A 19,524-nucleotide genomic window follows, 5' to 3' on the forward strand; every position below is an offset into this window, starting at 1 on the left:
CAGTTTAAATTGATAGGCGTAAAGCAAATTGAGAATTTTTACTGCTTTAATTAAGTTAAAAAGCAAGTGATAATGTATGAAATTCGGACGTTGACCGTTGACTCCCATCCCAGGAAAAAATTCACATCGAAAATTTGAATGGGATAGTTAAAAATGCCAATGGGAATCAAATGGGAAATGGGGATTGGTGTTGAATCTGGGATTTTCTCAGGAACCACAGGCATGACAGGGGATCCCATTGAACTTAATTGAATCAAATTAAAACTATGGGATCCCGTTCAATCCCATTCGAAGTATTAATGGGACTGACTCTTTTGGCATTTCATTTTCAGTGCAACTCGGTTAACCTAGACTAGAGTAGTAATATACATGTACTGAGTATTATTATTTAACACTGTACACATTGATATAATTATAAAAGGTAAAAAGTCTCTGATTCAAAAAGCATCAAATTGCATTACCCGCTGCCATCACATAGATTCCAACTGCCTCTAGCAAGCCACCGGGCTAGCTTAGACCAGGTAAGACGTTGCATGCAACGGAGGAGTCCAACCTGGGCTAGCCACCGGGCTAGCTTAGACTAGGTAAGACGTTGCATGCAACGGAGGAGTCCAACCTGGGCTAGCCACCGGGCTAGCTTAGACTAGGTAAGACGTTGCATGCAACGGAGGAGTCCAACCTGGGCTAGCCACCGGGCTAGCTTAGACTAGGTAAGACATTGCATGCAACGGAGGAGTCCAACCTGGGCTAGCCACCGGGCTAGCTTAGACCAGGTAAGACGTTGCATGCAACGGAGGAGTCCAACCTGGGCTAGCCACCGGGCTAGCTTAGACTAGGTAAGACAATGCATGCAACGGAGGAGTCCAACCTGGGCTAGCCACCGGGCTAGCTTAGACTAGGTAAGACGTTGCATGCAACGGAGGAGTCCAACCTGGGCTAGCCACCGGGCTAGCTTAGACTAGGTAAGACGTTGCATGCAACGGAGGAGTCCAACCTGGGCTAGCCACCGGGCTAGCTTAGACTAGGTAAGACGTTGCATGCAACGGAGGAGTCCAACCTGGGCTAGCCACCGGGCTAGCTTAGACTAGGTAAGACGTTGCATGCAACGGAGGAGTCCAACTTGGGCTAGGTGACACCTGTTCAAGCAATGCAAAGGTTGTGTGTTCGAATCTCACTCGAGTGATTTGCTGTGGATTTATTTTTCTCTGAACTCAGGAAAGAACTCTGAGTATACTGTATGATTCACAGCGTTATATTAAAGGCAGATTATATTATAATATCATTTCTGAACCCAAAGCAGGGTGTGTTGAGGTGATTTCCTGCATCCGTAAAATGTCTTCTTCTTTTTCTCATCTCTGCAGCCTTGCTCAGATATCTAATAGTCTGGAGCCCATCTTGAAAAACAGAACAACTGTGGAATCACTAAAAAAGTTACCCGACACCATCCAGCCTCTTGCTGAGCTGGGAGATTTGATTGACTTTGAAGCTGTGGCAAACTTCACAGGTAAGTATTGGGTAAATGAGGTATCACTGGGCACCACTAGGTACCACTGGGTACCATGACAAACCCATGAATCAAAAGCAACAACCGGCAGGGGTTTCTAAGGTACCACAAGGTATGGCAAGGGTGCTTTCACTTATGGCTTTCACTGATGAAAGATGTGGCAGTTGATTAGGGTAGATAGCTCAAATTAGAAAGAAAAAACAAAAAAACACTAGACACTGATGGTTTTGTTTCATTGAATATAAAATTAATTTGATTGGATTGAACAATTATAGCATGTATATTGTATAATCTGTAATCTGTTTTGTGTTTCTAGAAAAGAAGTATCGGGTTGCAGATTTCTTTCATGATGCGTCTGACGTTCAGCGATATCTCGTTGAGGAAGGAGAACTGGATGCCACTGTGGTGGATGCTCTACTTAATGCTCAGATGGATGTCTATCAGGTATAACTCAAAATATCATTATTCATTTTATTACTTGGTCCCACGGAGCTAGAGCCAGGCACAATATTCTTCCTGTTTAGTCTGATCTCTGATTTTCTTAGTGTTTGTTCATTTTATTTTGATTCTGGTCTTGCAGTCTAGTGTTTTTTCCCCCAAGTAAGAGCCCTGCTGAATTTAAACAATGATGTTTTTTTCTTCTCATTACCAAGTCTGTAGAAACCATTTAGAAATAAACGGTTTAAACTCTTGCCCCCAAATCAATGTAATATTGTGAGTGAATTATACTGTATTGTCCATCTGCCCTCCTTGTAGCTGTTGGAAGTCACAGGTTTCATTGACTTCAAGGGAACTGCTTGCAATGCCACAAAGCTCAGTCAGATCCTCACATTCCCAGCTGACGTGGATGTTAGCGCTGTATCCAAAGCGCTGTGTGATGTCAAGGATCAACAGATATCGATTATTGTTGAGGAGCTGCAGAAGCAACTGGATGTTCCGTATCTCATTACTGAGGTAAAGTGATTATGTTAACAAGAGTTGCTAAGCACACAGACTTTGCTTAGCACTAACAGATTAGCTTGGTTGCTTGAGAATGCCCCTGCTGATTTTTATCTTGTAGTGAATTGTTTTGAGCAACAATGTTACATTGTCATAAACACTAATAATATCATTAATATTGAAGGTTTATACAACACCAAACATTCTTTTTCAATCATTATTTTCTACAGTTTTCAGAGTTCTTGAAAGCTCTACGGGAGACGGACTGGTCTGAGCTTCTTGACAATACCAAGGTGTTTTTGGAGCAGTTGGAAAATCTGAGTAATTTAGGTCAACTCCCTGACCTTTTGGGAATAGTGAGGCTGGTTCCAGTTGTACAGGAGCTTATTTCCAAGCTGGCGCTGGGGAATCTTGAAAATCAACTTGATGTGTAGGTTGTTTTTTAGATGTCTTAGTAGTAAATAAGAAGATTCATTCTTTATTATAGCACTTTATTTACAGGCGTCTCAAAGTGCTTATATACTTTAAGACAGTGAAGCTAAGTATTTGAATCATGAGAACCATTTATGAAGCACCTCGTCCTTCGGATGGAACATATAGCCGTAGGTTCTGTGTGTTCTGTAATGCACATAAAATAACCCAGTTACACTTTGCTGATCAGTAACACTAAAATTGCCTTTGTTTGAGTTGTGGTGATTCTGAATATGAAAGATTAATTCAATAATGTTACCATAAACCATGTTGGATTATTCCCCCTCCTCCCCCAAGATGTAATAATTTGAATCCTGCTGTCTGTCTTTTGAACAGAGCTTCGAATCTAATTGAGTCTCTTGATGCTCAGCTGAATAATGCAACTTGGTGGATGGACGTCAAGAAGATTGCTTTAACGTCTCAAGGTCTGCTTAGATCCGTCAGCAACTTCTTGGAAAACACTGACGGTAATATTTCAATCCATCCCTTATTATATCCAACTGTTGGCAATCATGTGAAACCTGAAGATGTTGTAATAATTCTTTTGGTTCTGGATGCAGATCTGTCGATATGTGGCACAGTGTACCCCATCCAATTTTAAGATATTTTGTATAAGATACCGCCTAACATCACTTGAAACAGGTTTACCCCTATAACACTTTGTAAGGATGTAGGCATGGCTATTATCCACTAGGAGCCTGACTGGTAGAGCAGAATGCACTACCATCTCAACTCTTTGCGAAGCTATTATGGTTAAGTGCCTTGCTCAAGGGCTCAAGTTTCATGACCGGGGTTCAAACCCACACTCTGCTTTGGTCCAGTGAGCTAGACCGCTTTGCCATGACACATATTGTATTCTAACATTCACAGGAATTCTTCAGAGGATTTTAGGGGGTGGGGTACTTACTTCTCTACAAAAGGAAAACAGTGTGTTAAAGTTGGGAATGTGTGGCTCGAAACTTTTTGTTGAACATTGGGCATGGAACAATTTAGAGCACAGCACCAAATAGTCCATTCATCTAGTGGAGTCATATATTTGGCATCACAGTTTTATATTCTCATGTGTAACTGAGTAATAGAGCATTCAGATTTGAAATAATGTGTGAATAAAAACATGAAGTAGATTGCATGGTATTTAATTATCAAACCATCACATGTAAAAGCCTAAGTTGGCCAAAATTGGCTGACTAGGTCGATGTTTATATCTAATTTAATTGGCATATAAGCGACCTAGAATGTAAACTATTGTACATTTGAATATTTCAGTGAGCAGCCCTATAACTCTTGGAAGCCTGTTGCATAATGACACCATCATCATGGATGTATTCCAACAATTCAATATCACTCAAGAGGATGTCCAGGCATTACTACAACTTCAACTCAAACAGGACAAGGTTAGGAAAGCTCATTGCAGCGTTAATGAAATCGAAACAATCACAACGCAAAGGAAACGCATTATATAGGTTTAAATGCTCCATGCAGAATACGCCCACGCTTATTCAACCAATTGAGGGCGTGCATTGTTAACATTCTCGTTTTCGTTCTCGCTATTGAGGCCTGTGTGGACTGGGTCTTAACCCTAGCAATTTGTATAACATCATGTTTTTATGGAGGAAATTACTACCTTTAAAATAAAAATGGGGGAAAAATACACTTGAGAATTTGGGGTAATGTGGATAGACATGACATGATCAATATTCAAATTAGGCTGTATGTTAACCAAGACCTGTGTATAATGGTCTATTGTTTCCAACTCAGATTGTTCACAAGTTGGAGTATTGGCAGTGGGTTGTGTCTTCTGTAAGGTTCATTGATTTTTGCTTGTTTTTTCAGATGGTAGAGTTTCTTCAGCTACTGACCATGCCAGATGACATTGCAGATCTGTTGTGTTCATCAGAGAGTCCTAGCCTCTCAGACTTTGTGAACACATCTTCAGAGAGCATCTCCTCCAACATCCAATCTTTGCAAGAGACCATCTGTGGCCTGGGAAATAAAACTGACAAGTTCTTTCAAATGTTGCTGAACCAAACAAACATATTTCTCTTGATTGACCAGGTAAATCCTTCACACACAGATCATTGTCATTTTATTGGTTAAATGCACATCACATGTCATCCTTTATTTTGCCATGTATTGACCCTTGCACAACGCGCAGCACACTTATGTGCACCTATCCTGAGAGTCAAAATGTACACAAAGGCATCATACATAATTGGCAAAATAGTGGCAGACAGTGTCATGTTTTGTGCTATCAAAAAGTACATGAAATAACAAACATGTGTCATTTGGGCTTCATGCATAATTTTTCAGAAAGTGATATTGTCTTAATTTTGGTTGTGACAACCAAAATCAGTTGCTGTGTTTTGTTATGCTTTCAGAAACAGCTTTCTCAAATGACTTTATTTCAGAGGAAAACATTATACAGAAAAAGTGGTCCTAGTGCTAGTTTGAACAATGATGTTTTGTCACCAATCCTGAATAATAACTTTTAAACTTTTGTTTAAACTGACTCCTCAGGTGAACCAAGGATTCAATGCTCCTGTTTCCCAAATCAACTGGAGAGTTATTTTGGAAGACGTGAGAACAATAATTGAAAGCACCCAGAATCTGCCTGCTTTTGTCAAGGGTCTTCCAGAGCTCTTGGCTGGCTTGAGTGATGTGCAGCTGATGCTGCCCTCAATGGACTTTAATCAAATACTTGGACTTTCTCAAGGAAGTACAAGCCCAGAAGATCTGATGCAGCTTCTAAGGTAGGATTTCACTTTAGTGTTTGTTTGTTGGGCTGTTTGTTTGTTTGTTTGTTTGTTTTCCCCTGGCTTTACGGCAGTAATAGGTTGACAACATAGAAGAACATTAGGGCTAACACGTACGAATGCGATCAGTCGCCATTCTCCAGTTACTGTGCATGTGCCGACCTCTTTTTTAGTTTTGTAAGTGCATAATTCACACGTGCACAAGCAAACATGAATTGTAACCCGTTAAATATGCTTGATGTTAGTGCGTAATTTCCTGCTTCTGTAAGAGTTAATATTTTGCTTATGTTAAGTAGAGGTAGAAATGAGTTTTTCTGATTGAGTTACTATTTATTATTGACAGCTCTGACCAGATCATATCCATGGTTCAAGATATGTTATCCCAAACTCCTCTATGGCCTCAAGTTGAGTATCAACTGATACTCAATCATCTCATCTCAGATATACAACTTGCCATCTTAGATGTATTCAAAGGTGAGTGCTTATAAATAGTTTGTTTATTTATTATCAATAGATTTATAGACAGCCTTATGCAAGACTCACAGCGCTTTACATTCAAACAATAAGTAAAAGTTCTCTTTAACATTGAAGTGAAACAGGCAAATTGAAGGCAAACAGGAAATGGTGATAAACACACTAAAAATACCTTCTGTTGTCAGTTAAATATTGAAAACACCTTAACACCTACCTACGGAGCGTTATAGGTGTTTCAGACTCCAGATCACACTGAGGAAAGAAAGACAAAGATCTTTGACAATTATTAACCAATCTCAATGATGTTTGAATTTTATGAATGTGATTTCAATAAGTAAGAACCGTTTTATTACTTAAATACCTGTCAAATAATATCTTCAAGGATGTAATGGAGTTTGTAAAAATGGCCTTAAAACAAAAGCTTTCTGTTGTGTAAGATTGTGTGTTTCAGGCTTCAAACAACGAATCACCAGCAGATGTTTATGTCCAAACATAAAGAAAACGGACGCAGAAACCTTATATTTCATCTTGTGTGTATAACATGATTCTTATTGATTTGTTGACTTGAACTGTTTAGATGTTACGTGTCGTAATGGTTGGCATAGTAAAGACCTCTCTTGTTACAAGTACATCTATGAGGTGCTCCCTGATAGATGGGATGCACATTCAAGATGCAAAGAGATACATCCATCTGGACATTTAGTTGGTGTCAACAACTGGGAGGAACAACAGTATCTTGAAAGTATTGGGTATGTTTTTTATTTATATGTTTCATGTTGTACAATGTGGAAGCGTCAATATTTGACATGGCCAGATTTAGGTGTTTATTAGATTTAGTGTGAAGATGGCCATTTAGTCATTGGGCAAGACACTAGAGAACAATTCCTTTTCATTGCCCAGGAGTAAAAATGTCATGACCAGGTATCAAACCCACACTCCGCTGACAACACCAGAGATTTGATGCGGGAAATAAACCACTCGGCCACGACATGCCACAGTATGCACCCTAATAATCCTTTTACAAAATAAAAATTTGTTATCACCAAATCTGTTTTTTGTTCAGGGAGAACACTCTGACATGGCTTGGGCTTTGGTACTTGCAACCATATCTGTTTATAGATGGATTCAATGACTCTGATGTTGATAGTGAATACCAGAACTGGATCAGTTCCCAGAACAGCTCTGAACTATGTGGGAAAGCAAACTTTGGTACTGATGGTCTGTGGCACCATGTGGATTGTACCACTCCGACTGACAGCTTGTTATGTGAAATACCACAAGGTAAGAGCAAACTGATTTTCATTTGAATCTTGCTTTTTCTGTTGCTTTCTGCAAATTTGAGGTGACAGGGTGTCAGCACGCTTACCTGTAGGCTCCCAAAATGGCAAGCATGGCACGATGGTCAATAATTGGTGGATGGATCAATTGATTGATTGAATTATTGGTTTATTGATCGGTCGTTTGATCAATTATTCAATTGATTAGTTTGATTGATCGATTGATGAATTACTTGCTTTCTTTCTTTCAGATAACAAGGTGATCCAGCTCCTCAGGGATGAGCCTACCATTGAAATCACAAAAGTTCTACTTGAACTCGGCCCCAACGTCACAGAAGCCATCATCCACTCATTCCTCAATGCTACCAGACTCGAGGTCAGTGAAAAGGTCAAGGTCAAACGGATCAACCGAAAGATTCACCAAACACAGCTAACCAAAAAGTTTAACCCAAAATATTAAAGAGTTTTATTTTGTTCAAGATTGACATCTGAAGTTAGTCCTATTGAATTGGGCGTTATACTGTTATGAAACAATTGACAATGATTTTTCCAGACACATTGTTCGTTTTTTTTATCATCAGGCTCTATTCAACATGTCATCAGAAGAGCAAGCGATGGTGCTGTGTAGTGTTGACCTCGTGACCTTGCCACCATCAGCTGACCTGGCAGAGGTCAGACAGAAACTGTGTAGTTTGAATCTGACGATGATCTTTGCTGATGAGATACAGCACTGGGAGATACCAGGACTGGACTCAAAGGTGATTAATACTCAACCAGGTTTTTTTTAAACTTTGCATGGTGGAACTCTGATATAGAAAGATTTGCAGTCACAACATATAATGATAATATCTCGGGTCTTTGTCAATATTTTTTACTTCAGATTTGTATCGGAACACTGGCACTTGCCTCTGTCATAAAAATAAAGTTTCATTTTATTATTTTTTTCCTCTTAGATCCAGAAGTTTCTACACTTCCTTCAGGTCAACCCAGCCTTGATTCCACCAGAGTACCTCCACTATGCCAATCTGTCGGCCATTATTCAGAAAAACAATCTCATCTCAGAGGTCACAGTAGATGTCTTGAATCAAACTTTTGACATTCAGTTTCTGATGAGTGGATTTGATGACATCATCGGCAGCCAATCAGAATGGCTGGATATGTTGCAGAGAGTCTCAATGTACCTGAGTGGAATGACTATGCTGGACATGGTTGATGCTTCGTGAGTTTGAAAATATGACATGTACCAATGTTTTGGGTGGTCAGGTTGGCGAAGTGGTATCTTTCCTGGCCTACCACCCTGTTTTGATCACTATTTGGATTGGGTGTTCAGTCCCTATCTGACTGCATGTGTGGTCCCTGGACTAAATCTCTGGGGTTTTCCTCACATATATGTAAAACTGAAACTTCTGTCCTCTTCTCGCCATTGGATTCTTGGCTTGTTCAGTGATTAAGTTTGCTTTTCTTAAAGTCCTTGGTTTCACAACCAGAATACATGAAATTTCGAATATAAAGTTTTTCTGTTTTGCTGACTTTCATTCTGGTATCCTTAATTATTTAAAGAGCTGTTCATTACCTGGAAACACTGGACATGCAGCTTGGAGAGGTGCCATGGTGGACAATGGTCAAGAAAATCATCTCATCTGGACAGCAAATAATCAGCTCCATGTTCACTCAGCTTGCAACCTACCAAGGTATGACAGATACTCAATACAGTGTCTTACAAACACAGAGAAGGTAGTCAGTAACTGCTTAAGCACAACAACTAGCTAAGCACAACAACATTATGCTTACCAGAATAAGGTTACCAGCCAACATACTATGCTGAACCATTTGTAATCGGTATCGTGCAAATTTCTGCTAAGCAGGAGTTTGTGAAGCAATATTTTCTGCTAAAATGTAATTGTGTAGTGCCTTAATCTTTTGTTTTAATTGTTTTTTTTTCCAGGAGACGATTTTACTCTTGGAAGTCTGTTCAGGAATGATTCCATTATTAGAGACATCCTCCAGAGTCAGCTCAATCTATCTGCTCAAGATATCCAGTCTCTACTACAACTCAACATCAATATGGACAAGGTGGGAATCCCATTATTCACCCAACTCACAATCAAAACATAAACAGTGAAAGGGAACTTGTGTGATCCGTTTACTGTTTAAATGTTTCTACCGACGTCCACACACTTTCAAGGGTTGAAAAAAGAACAGTTTAAACCAGTCTTTTCAGTCAAAAAAACAAAGCAAAATGTGTTTACAAATTATGAGAAATATTCCAGCAACAAAAGGGATGTCAATCATTCTTCCTGGAATGTGTCCACGGCTATTATTTCTAAGAAAAGGACGGTCCCATTTTTGTTTACTGTCGGCTTTGTTAATAAAGGAAGTTTGGAAATGAATTTCAACCCCCTTTTTTTTTTTACAGTTAAACACACTTAACATTTAACCATCCCAACCTTCAAAGATATCTTGGTTCTGCATTTCAGCTCCCTGTCTTTGTCCAGATGGTGTCTAGTTCCCAGGATCCATTGAGTCTACTATGCTTAGGTCAACTCAACCTGACTGATGTACTGGTCTTCCCTGTAGTCAATACCACCTCTAGGATGATCCAGCTAGTCTGGTCTCTACAAACACAACTCTGTCAGTTGGCTGGCAATGCCATGAATAACACTGATTTGATAGCAGTAATTACCAGGGAATTGGATTTAACCATTCTTGTCGATCAGGTAAAATTTACTTTATAGCTAGTAATTAAATTTATATGAAGTCCTTATACAACACTATTTCGCAATGAGTCTCAAAACTTTCATTATTTTTAGTAAAGATATGCAGAGTTTTTTTGGGGAATTATAAGACCCATTTTACATGATATTTATACATGTAGCACCTTGTTACGGTTTACTAGGTGCAAACTGTATGACTTCAACCATGCCAGGAGGAACCCCTATTCTTTACAATAAGTACACTAGGTTATTTTTACTCAATGATTTATCTAAAAGATGAAGTAATAAGTGTCTTGCTTAAGGACACAGGTATTACGACTGGGACTCGAACCCACACTCTGCTGTTCAAAAACACAAGAGCTTGAGTCTGGTGCTCTTACGACGCACCATGGCCATTAATTTACCCTTACTTTACCAATCTATGACTGTACTTTCTAACATCCTCTTTTCATAACTAGATCACAGACACAATCACCAACTCTACTGGGAACATCAACTGGGGTACCCTAATCCAGGAAATCAGTCTGATCAGCGGAGATGTTCAGAGTCTACCAAGGTTGTTGCAGACTCTAATGCCTGGACTCTTGAGCCCTTTCCAGCTGCAGCTCCCAGGTGTCTCTGGTAATTCTAGTCATTTGGGAGGTACTTTGGGAATGCTACTAGACATGTCACCATTGCAGATCTTTCAGTACATTGGGTGAGTTCAATGGTGAAATAACCCGACTGGTATTGTAACAATGGGAGACTTTTGAGACGTTGGCGGCAGCAGATAACGGTCCTTTTTGCGGCTCTAAGCGTGTGTGCACATGCTCAGTGTTACACCTGTAGGTCTGAGCACTTGCACTACTGTCAAGAACTGTGAAAAAGGACCGTCTAAAGTATCTCATTGTTTGATCTATCCCCACACCCACCCTAATAGATGTGGTTTGTCTGGTCTTGTCATTATTGCTCTCTTATTCCTGTTTCTAAAGATTTGTTTTCTTTTTCTTAATACAGCACTCAGGTTCTTCCAACCCTTGTGGAAGAGTTTTTAAATCAGACTGATTTTTGGCCAGCAGTACAGGAGCAGCTGGTATATCAGAATTTGGCTTTGGACGTACAGCTTTCCATCCTTGGTCTGTTCAGTGGTAAATATCACTCTGTAATCATCTGTTGAAAATGTTATGTTACTAATAATCTAGAAGTAGTAGTTTTTATTGAAGAAACAGGAATAAATTTTAGTTTTTTAAATTTCAAAATACATGCAAAATAGTGCTTTTGTTATTTAAGAAATTGTTGATAAAAGTATTTGATTTGAACTTTTTGGATTGTTTTGTCTAATCTAATCACAGATCCCATCCTGTTCCAACGCTTGACAGAAGAACCATTTTTCCAAACTACGAAAGCTGTGTTAGAACTTGGTCCCAATGTCACCGAGGCTGTCCTGCAAGCCTTCCTGAATGCCACAAAAGTAGAGGTATTAAATTTCCCATTTTGGGTTGTCGTTGTCATTTCATTTCCTCGATCTTTTCCAAAATGTCTTTCATCTGAGTTTGTTTTTGCCTTAAATTGATATGTATTACTTTGATTTTACTTGGCTCTAAAAGATGCTGTTGATGTCAACAAATCCAAGTGAGCAGTTAACGGTGCTGTGCAGGGATGATTTTGTGATCCTACCACCAGGCAGTGAAGACGCCAGACAGCAACTATGTAGCTTCAATCTGACTGCCCTATGGACGGGACTGGCCCCACATTCTAACCTCGTTTACCTGGTAGCCAAGGTTTGTATCTACAGTGCCCATCTTTCCATTGGTTTTTGTTGGGTGAAAAAAGGACAAATGCGTTGTGTCCAAGAAATTGACATTCCCAGTCATAACTCGTTGGACCTCCAAGCCCCAGATCAATGTTGACTCGAAAGCCTTTTAATCCAATCTGTTTTGATGTGAATTTTTGCCGTTTAGACAAAGAAAATTGCTTAGGCACATACAGCCTTTTTTGTAATTAAACGCTTAGGCGGATATGAATTAATTGTCCTCATTTCTCTTCTCAAACTAGATCAATGAACTTCAAGCCTTTGTGAATCGTAATTCCATGGCGATCCCAGCGGAATTTGCCCACTATGCAAACCTCACTGATATCATCCAAAAGAGCCAGCTTATGAGCAAGCTGTATGCTTTCATCACACAGCGATCATTCCATCCTGAAATACTCCTTGAGAGCTTTGAGAATGTGACGGGAAGCGAAGCAGAATGGCTGTCAATGTTCAATAGGATCTCAGGAATGATGACTGCAGACTTTCTATCGCAATCGTAAGTTACCTAGGGTCGATTTCACAAAGAGTTAGGACTAGTCCTAACTTAAGACTAGTCCTGGGAGATTTTCAAAACTTAAGGCTAGCCCTCGAGATCGGACTAGTCTTAACACTTTGTGAAATCCACCTCTGCAAATTCGAACCACCTCACACAAATTTTTGTTTTTGTATTGGATCGGTACTTGGTATTGGGGGCGGTGAATTGTTATTAACCTCTGTACATAAGTTATTGGAGTGTGTTGTTGCCTAATGCACTAGACTCAAATTCTGATGTTGTCAGAAAGTGAGTTTGGGTCCCGGTCAGTAATAAATACACCAGCGGAGCTTGAACCTGTGACCACCATATTAACGTGCCGTTGCTCTACCAACTGAGCTATCAAACCCTTATGTTGGCAGTCTCCCTTATTTGCCAATATCTATGTTCGGGTGCCAGTTAGCAGCCATACAACTGTTGGGTTTATCTTTACACAGTTGTGTGAATATGTATACTCTGTGCTTTCCACTTCTTCAAAGAGTAATGTATCATTTTGTGACAAACCAGTCTCTCTCTTTCTTTTTTTTGGAACTGATATCTTTCATATATTGCCATTTTATTTAGGGGGGGGTCGCTGCTACCCTTATTTGCCCTGGAGAATCCTACCCTGCAGTTCTCCATCGCATCAATCCCATTTGCCAATACGCTAATCCAGTCAACAAACCAACTCTTTGTTGTCGCACAAGGTAAGTTCAATACCAGAGCCTTCAAGGTAGGGTCATAGTTGGGTTTTTGCCACTGATATGCTGATTTATTGGCAAAATGTTAAGAAAGATACAATAAAAGAAAAAATCTTTGAAAGATTCAGCCAAATACAGTGTATCTTTGCTGTGAAAATAGCTTTGTGTGTAGTTTCATTCTCACTGTTGATTTGGCATCTTTGCAGAGTTTGCCGAGGGAAGGATTTTCAGTGGTGCGATGCCCGAGACAGAGAGGTTCCTACGAGGCATCATGGGTCTCTTGGAGCAAGGACCAATGCTTCTTAGCGCTGTAACGGAAACACTAACAGATCCAGCTAAGGTTAGTCAGTGGCAGTGTGCTCAAGACTCTGAAAGTTTTCTGCCATTTTGTTTCCCTTTGCCCCTCACTTCCTGAAGCTCGGTATCAACTACTTAAAGTTTCTTGAAATCGACTGCAGGTTCTTGAATAAGGGGGACAAAGGCACAGAAGCCATTTGTCAGGAATGTTCACATTTATGTCAAATCTCATCCCTGTATATTGCTTCATCTTATTTCCAACCAGTCTACAAACCTGTTCATGATGTCCAACATGAGACAAGCATTCTGTAATGCCACTGTAAGAGACTGGCTTCCAATGAACTCATCTACCCTAATGGACTCCCTGGATAACTACCTATGTGCTGTCAACTACCCCCTCTTAGCTGAAGAATTGAAAGACCTCATCTCCCTGGATGATTTCATGTTAGAGGTAAGCATTAATTTTGCACAATACGGTCCTTGTGTCAATGGTTGTTTTGAAAGAGCACTTGGCGCTGTGACACCAGCATTTATCTAGTCAGTTCCCTTATAGTTTATTACTTGACACTAGCATTTATTGACATCCCTTATTTATTTATTGTTTGAATCACATAGCTTCAGACATTAACGTCCAACTCAACAGTGAATATAAACTCCACGTACATAGCGGATGTAACCAGGAATGTAGAGCTACTCATGCAGAATGTCAACACTTTACCAACTATCTTAGGATCTTTCAGTCAGCATTATAATCTGGGCTCATTGGTCACTGTAGTTGAGGCACTACTTACAGCTACAGCCATGCAGTATGGAAACATCATTCCTCAAAATGACATTAAGTGAGTGTAGACAGAAAACAAACTTACTAACTAACAAACAAACAAACAACATACCCATTGTTGGGCCAAGTGGTCTAGTTCAACAGACACAAGCTCTGATGTTGCCAGTAGCAAAGTGAGGTTTCAACCTCGGTCATGACACTTGGGCCCTTAGTCAGGCACTTAATAACCATAATTGCTTTGTAAAATGTTGGAAGATATCGATTCTGCTCTACCAGCCAGGCTCCTAGTGGAAGATAGCCATGCTCAAATTCTTACAGACTGTAAAGCGGGTGACCCTGTTTCAGCCCCAGGAGTAGGTGGCAACATGCCCCTGGTGGCAGTTGGTTTGGTTCGATAGCTCATTATTATTGCAGCCCTCACCTTGAAATGGCTGTCTGGCCTTGTGATGTTAGGCAATCTCTCAAAAAGAATAATAGTACTATTTTGTAACTCTAGTTATAGTTACTTCTTATTTTCTACTCTTGCAAAACCAATTATTTTGACAATACCTGTAGCTAATTACAAATTATCATCAGGACACTTCAAAAAACAAAACAAAAAAATCTTTAAAAGTGTTTGTTTGATTATTTGTTTGCTAGTTCTCTAGACTTGGAGGTACTCTTACAAGACATACCAGGATTGCAGATGATTTTGAATCAAGTCACTGATGGGAACAACTTAGCAGAACTCAAGACTGTGCACGCCTCCATCAACTTCCTGAACAGGCTCTTTGACCAAGCCAAAGGTAGTGAAACCAGTTATTTGTAGACTCCATAAATATATCATCACAAGCTTAAACAACGTCCTTTCACTGAGTTTTACATAGTCTGACCTCATCAACTGTGACCTAGGTATTTTTTAATAACTAACTATTTGTCAATGAATTAACAATTTATCTTTTTTTAGCTAACCCATGTAGAGAGGGCTGGTACAGACACAAACACTCATGTTATACATACATGAATGAGAGTGGCCTTTTATGGATCGCTCACACTGGCTGCTTAGCAACTCATAGCCGCAGCCACGTGGTAGACATAAATACTCAAGAAGAACAAGCGTTCCTGCAGGGCATAGGGTATGTATTTATATTAGGATTTAAAACTTAGATTTAAAACTTTGCATGGTGAAAATACAATCTAGTTAGATTTGCTGCAACAATAGTATATGAGTAGCATTTGAAATGTTGCATGGTGGAAATAAAAAATTATGTTTGCAGTAACACCATGTTCATGAGTAAGATTTGAAACTTTGCACGCTGGCAATGAAATCCAGTAAGATTTGCTGCTACAATAGAGTAGAGTAGGATTTAAAACTTTGCATGGTGGAAATGCAATCCAGTAATATTTGTAGTAACAATAGAATATGAGTAGCATTTGAAATGTTGCAAGGTGGAAATACAAATGAAGTTTGCAGTAACACCATGTTCATGAGTAAGATTTGAAACTTTGCACGGTCGAGATAAAATGGGTTCTCTCTGATGTATCTGGAAGTGCTGTTATCTTCAGTCATCTGACAGCTGCACTCAAAGAGAAGAAGACAAAGAAATATTTAACTCATCGTTCACCACAAATTAAGCCTTTATTTTTGTCCACTATACAGTCATGACAAAGACAGTTGGATCAACCTGTATCATGATAGTCAGGGCTTCTACTGGATAAACAGTTGGCAGACACCAGACTACCAGAATATCGCTCCTGGAGGGCCTGGCCAGTGGGGCAATCTGTCCTGTGGAAAGGCCAACTTTGGCGGAGATGGACTGTGGTATCCAGCTAACTGTAGTGTACCATTGCCAAGCTATATCTGTGAAGCTGCACCAGGTATGAATGCAAGCTGATGCATGAAGCCAAACCATGATGGTTCAGATTGACATTTGCAGAGTCTTTTGGTCTTTTTGTTTTTGTGTGTGTTTTTAAAACTTTGTTACAGTTGATTTGCATTTTGGTGCCTATTTAATTTATTCTGGTTGTGAAGTCAATGACTATCAGAAAGCGACCTTAATCGGTGACTAGCCAAGAAGACAAGGAAAGAAGTAGAATTTGTTGGCGGGGGAGGAAAAACCCAGAGAAATATTCCAAGGAAAAGCAACCACTACTTTTGCTTGCTATTGTTGTTCTGGTATTGCCTCTTCTAAAGAATCCTCTTATGGGGACCCAGTTTAAGAAAGACAAACTTTGTTGAGACCTTTGTTCCCCACAGCTCTTTGTGTGCCAGAACACTCAGTCAGGTAGAGACTGAAAAACCCAATCCACATAGTGCCCCCCGGCAGGATTTGAACCGGGGTCCTAGAAGTGGGAGGCAAGGAAAGATACCGCTACGCCAACCTGACCACCTTGTTTTTGTATTTTGACAGAGTTGAATATCACCCTGAGTACTCTGTTTAGAAATCCCTCTAGCCTGACTGATACAACACTCCAAGCCTTGGAGCAGGTTCTTAATCAAGATATGCTGAGCCAGATTCTAGCTGCACCTTTCAATCTTGAAGAGGTAAGACATGTCTTTCTGTTTATCAATCATATTATAAACTCAATACCATCATTGCAAAAGTCTTGCACGTATCGAATGCAGGAAAATAAGTCGAATGAGGACACTTTTGTAGAGTGCCTTCCATTTAAACTTGTGAACATTTTTTTCAATCAGAGTTAACGATTTAACTGACCCCTGTTTGTTTTGTTCTTTTTATAGTTGGTCCGTGTTATCTTGGCTAATAACTTGAACTCATCACTTTGTGATAATGATCAGCTGAGGGCGCTCTTTGCATTCCCTGATTCAGTCAACGTAACTCAGTTGCATGAGGCTCTGTGTAGTAATGGCGTTGTTGGCTCGTTGGAGTATTTGGCAGCTACTGAGGTCTTCAAGCAGATCATGGATGAGGTAGGTTTAACATGGAGGATCGTTTGGAGATGGCAGGGTTTGAAGTAATAGGTTGAAGGTTTTGAAGTATATTTTGATAGAAATAAAAAAAAATTTGACCAACAACCTCTGGTTTAATAGTAATAATAATATTAATGTGTTAGTGTCCCAGGAAAATCTGTGTGCCGAAATTTCTGTCCCCCCATATGTAAAATTAAAGTTGGCAGAAGGAGGATGATTCAAAGAGGGCGCTATCAGGTGAAGTCTGTACACAGTTCATCGTATTGGGGGACTGAATCTTCTGCCACACCGGCAACTTTTCTATCTTATATTTTTTAGGGGTGCCAGTCAGAAGCCATGCACCAAATCTACTCACTCAGTTTCCCTTGTGGTTTACAACTAAATAAATAAATAAATTAATAAGACAACTCTTACTCCTTATTTCCCTATTCAGGTTACAGCCTTCCAACAAGATACCTTCAACATCAGTTCCTTTGTTACTGACATAGAGAACCTTTTCAAGCATCTAACATCCCTGGGGAATTACAATGTGAACACAAACATCAACCCTGAGCCATTTCTTCCAATACTTCAGATGGACTGGAACCAGGTCATCTCAGAGAGTGCTATTCTGCAGAGACTGGAGTAAGTTGTTTTAAGGTTTAAAAAAGTTACAAATACAGGCGTTCCCAAACCTTAGCCCAGGCTCTGGCTTTGACTCCAGGGCCCATTTTCATCAAGTTGTTTAGCAGAAATATGATTTGGGCACCGGTTGCAACAATGTAAACTTCATGAAATGTTGGCTGGTAACCTGTTGTTTTCTAAGCAAGATATTCCTGTTCTTAGCAGGTCTTTTTCAGCCCCCAAAAATACTTAAACTTTCAAACAATACCTCAGAATTGGTACTTCAGAACCAGGACACAAACCCACATTCTGCTGAACAGAAACACCAGAGTTTGGATGCAGTGATCTTATCTGCTTGGCCATGACGTACCTTGATACATTTGTCGCCATTTCCTTGTTGCAGATCCTTTGCTGTGATGTTTAACAATGAGAGTTGGTATAGTGAGATCAACACAACCATGAGAGCTGCTTACTATCTGAGTCAAGTATTCACTGAGAAGATACTACTCCTTAAAGGTACAGTTGGAACTTACTCTAACTAAACCCTTAAAGGCAGTGGACACTATTGGTAATTACTCAAAATAGTTATCATCATAAAACCTTTCTTGATTACGAGTAATGGAGAGAGGTTGATAGTATAAAACATTGTGAGAAATAGCACCCTCTGAAGTGACATAGTTTTCAAGAAAGAAGTAATTTTCCACGAATTTGATTTCGAGACCTCAAGTTTAGAATTTGAGGTCTCGAAATCAAGCATCAGAAAGCACACAACTTCGTGTGGCAAGGGTGTTTTTCTTTCATTTTTTCTCGCACAGGTTATTTTCACAGGTTTGTTATTTTATGCATATGTTGAGATACACCAACTGTGAAAACTAGTCTTTGACAATTACCAATAGTGTCCACTGTCTTTAAACTCTGACCCCAAAAGTGAACATTTGTTAGTTAATAATTGTCAAATAATAAGGCACAAGGGAAACTGACTTGGTAGATTTTGATTTGGAGGTTGAACAAAGAAAAATCGCCTCAAGTAGGATTTGAACCAAAGCCCTTTGGATTAATGTGTCAACTCTCTACTAACTGAGCTATCTAGCCCTATGTTGGCGGTCTTCCTGTTTTGTCAATATCTTTGTTTGGGGTGCCAGTCAGAATCCAGGGATCACACCAAAGTTTACGATACAACCTGGGAAGCAGCAGCCACGGATCACCCTAAGGGGATGCAACTTTTTATTTTAAATTTCGAATAAATAATCCACAAGGGAAACTGGCTGGGAAAATTTACAGAGCATGCCTTAGTTTATGTCATCCAATTTTCTTTTTGTTTCTTGATGAGGTAGGTCAACACATAGTGCTCCCAGAGCTTGGCAACCTACTTGTAAATGCCAGTGAGACACGTCACCTGCTTGACCTAGCTAACTTCTCACCTCAGCTCATTGATGTCATGCTCAGTCTCGCTGTCAATCAAGATAAGGTTAGTATAGTTCAGTCTGAAACTCCCGCAACTATTAGAATGTTAGTTCGAATTCTATTCATGACATTTTTGTCCTTGCAAGGGTAGAGATTGTTGATGCGAAAGATTAGTAACCTTTCCATCTGTTTTGCTGCTGGTTCTCCAAAGGAGCTAGGAATACTTTGGGAATGGCGCTTTGATACATTAGGAGACTTTGGAACTCTAGGTGGCAGAAGACTTATCAGGTAAATTTCCATTGTTTATAGTTCTGAGCATGCGCACATTATCGAGAACAATGGATTTACCTGGTGAGTCTGCTGCCACCTAGTGTCCTAAAGTCCCTAACTGC

At 39.8% G+C, this 19,524-nt stretch overlaps 1 protein-coding gene across 1 annotated transcript in view; it reads left to right on the forward strand.

Annotated features, from left to right (window-relative positions):
- Positions 1-19,524, forward strand: part of LOC139952188 (uncharacterized) — a 67,256-nt gene that overhangs the window by 7,326 nt on the left and 40,406 nt on the right. The window contains exons 5-38 of the mRNA XM_071951225.1: positions 1,362-1,504; positions 1,821-1,948; positions 2,261-2,458; positions 2,674-2,873; positions 3,251-3,381; positions 4,181-4,308; positions 4,748-4,969; positions 5,432-5,664; positions 6,011-6,141; positions 6,719-6,890; positions 7,205-7,422; positions 7,670-7,794; positions 8,000-8,176; positions 8,372-8,637; positions 8,979-9,109; positions 9,364-9,491; positions 9,896-10,135; positions 10,591-10,829; positions 11,129-11,259; positions 11,464-11,588; positions 11,719-11,892; positions 12,167-12,420; positions 13,021-13,142; positions 13,343-13,476; positions 13,699-13,884; positions 14,049-14,272; positions 14,854-14,999; positions 15,161-15,329; positions 15,854-16,071; positions 16,605-16,738; positions 16,937-17,125; positions 17,559-17,749; positions 18,132-18,244; positions 19,063-19,196. Of these exons, the coding sequence (XP_071807326.1) occupies positions 1,362-1,504; positions 1,821-1,948; positions 2,261-2,458; positions 2,674-2,873; positions 3,251-3,381; positions 4,181-4,308; positions 4,748-4,969; positions 5,432-5,664; positions 6,011-6,141; positions 6,719-6,890; positions 7,205-7,422; positions 7,670-7,794; positions 8,000-8,176; positions 8,372-8,637; positions 8,979-9,109; positions 9,364-9,491; positions 9,896-10,135; positions 10,591-10,829; positions 11,129-11,259; positions 11,464-11,588; positions 11,719-11,892; positions 12,167-12,420; positions 13,021-13,142; positions 13,343-13,476; positions 13,699-13,884; positions 14,049-14,272; positions 14,854-14,999; positions 15,161-15,329; positions 15,854-16,071; positions 16,605-16,738; positions 16,937-17,125; positions 17,559-17,749; positions 18,132-18,244; positions 19,063-19,196 (5,854 nt within the window). The remainder of the gene's footprint in view (positions 1-1,361; positions 1,505-1,820; positions 1,949-2,260; positions 2,459-2,673; positions 2,874-3,250; positions 3,382-4,180; positions 4,309-4,747; positions 4,970-5,431; positions 5,665-6,010; positions 6,142-6,718; positions 6,891-7,204; positions 7,423-7,669; positions 7,795-7,999; positions 8,177-8,371; positions 8,638-8,978; positions 9,110-9,363; positions 9,492-9,895; positions 10,136-10,590; positions 10,830-11,128; positions 11,260-11,463; positions 11,589-11,718; positions 11,893-12,166; positions 12,421-13,020; positions 13,143-13,342; positions 13,477-13,698; positions 13,885-14,048; positions 14,273-14,853; positions 15,000-15,160; positions 15,330-15,853; positions 16,072-16,604; positions 16,739-16,936; positions 17,126-17,558; positions 17,750-18,131; positions 18,245-19,062; positions 19,197-19,524) is intronic.

The sequence above is a fragment of the Asterias amurensis genome, chromosome 20 (assembly GCF_032118995.1).
Source record: "Asterias amurensis chromosome 20, ASM3211899v1".
Lineage (NCBI taxonomy): Eukaryota > Metazoa > Echinodermata > Asteroidea > Forcipulatida > Asteriidae > Asterias > Asterias amurensis.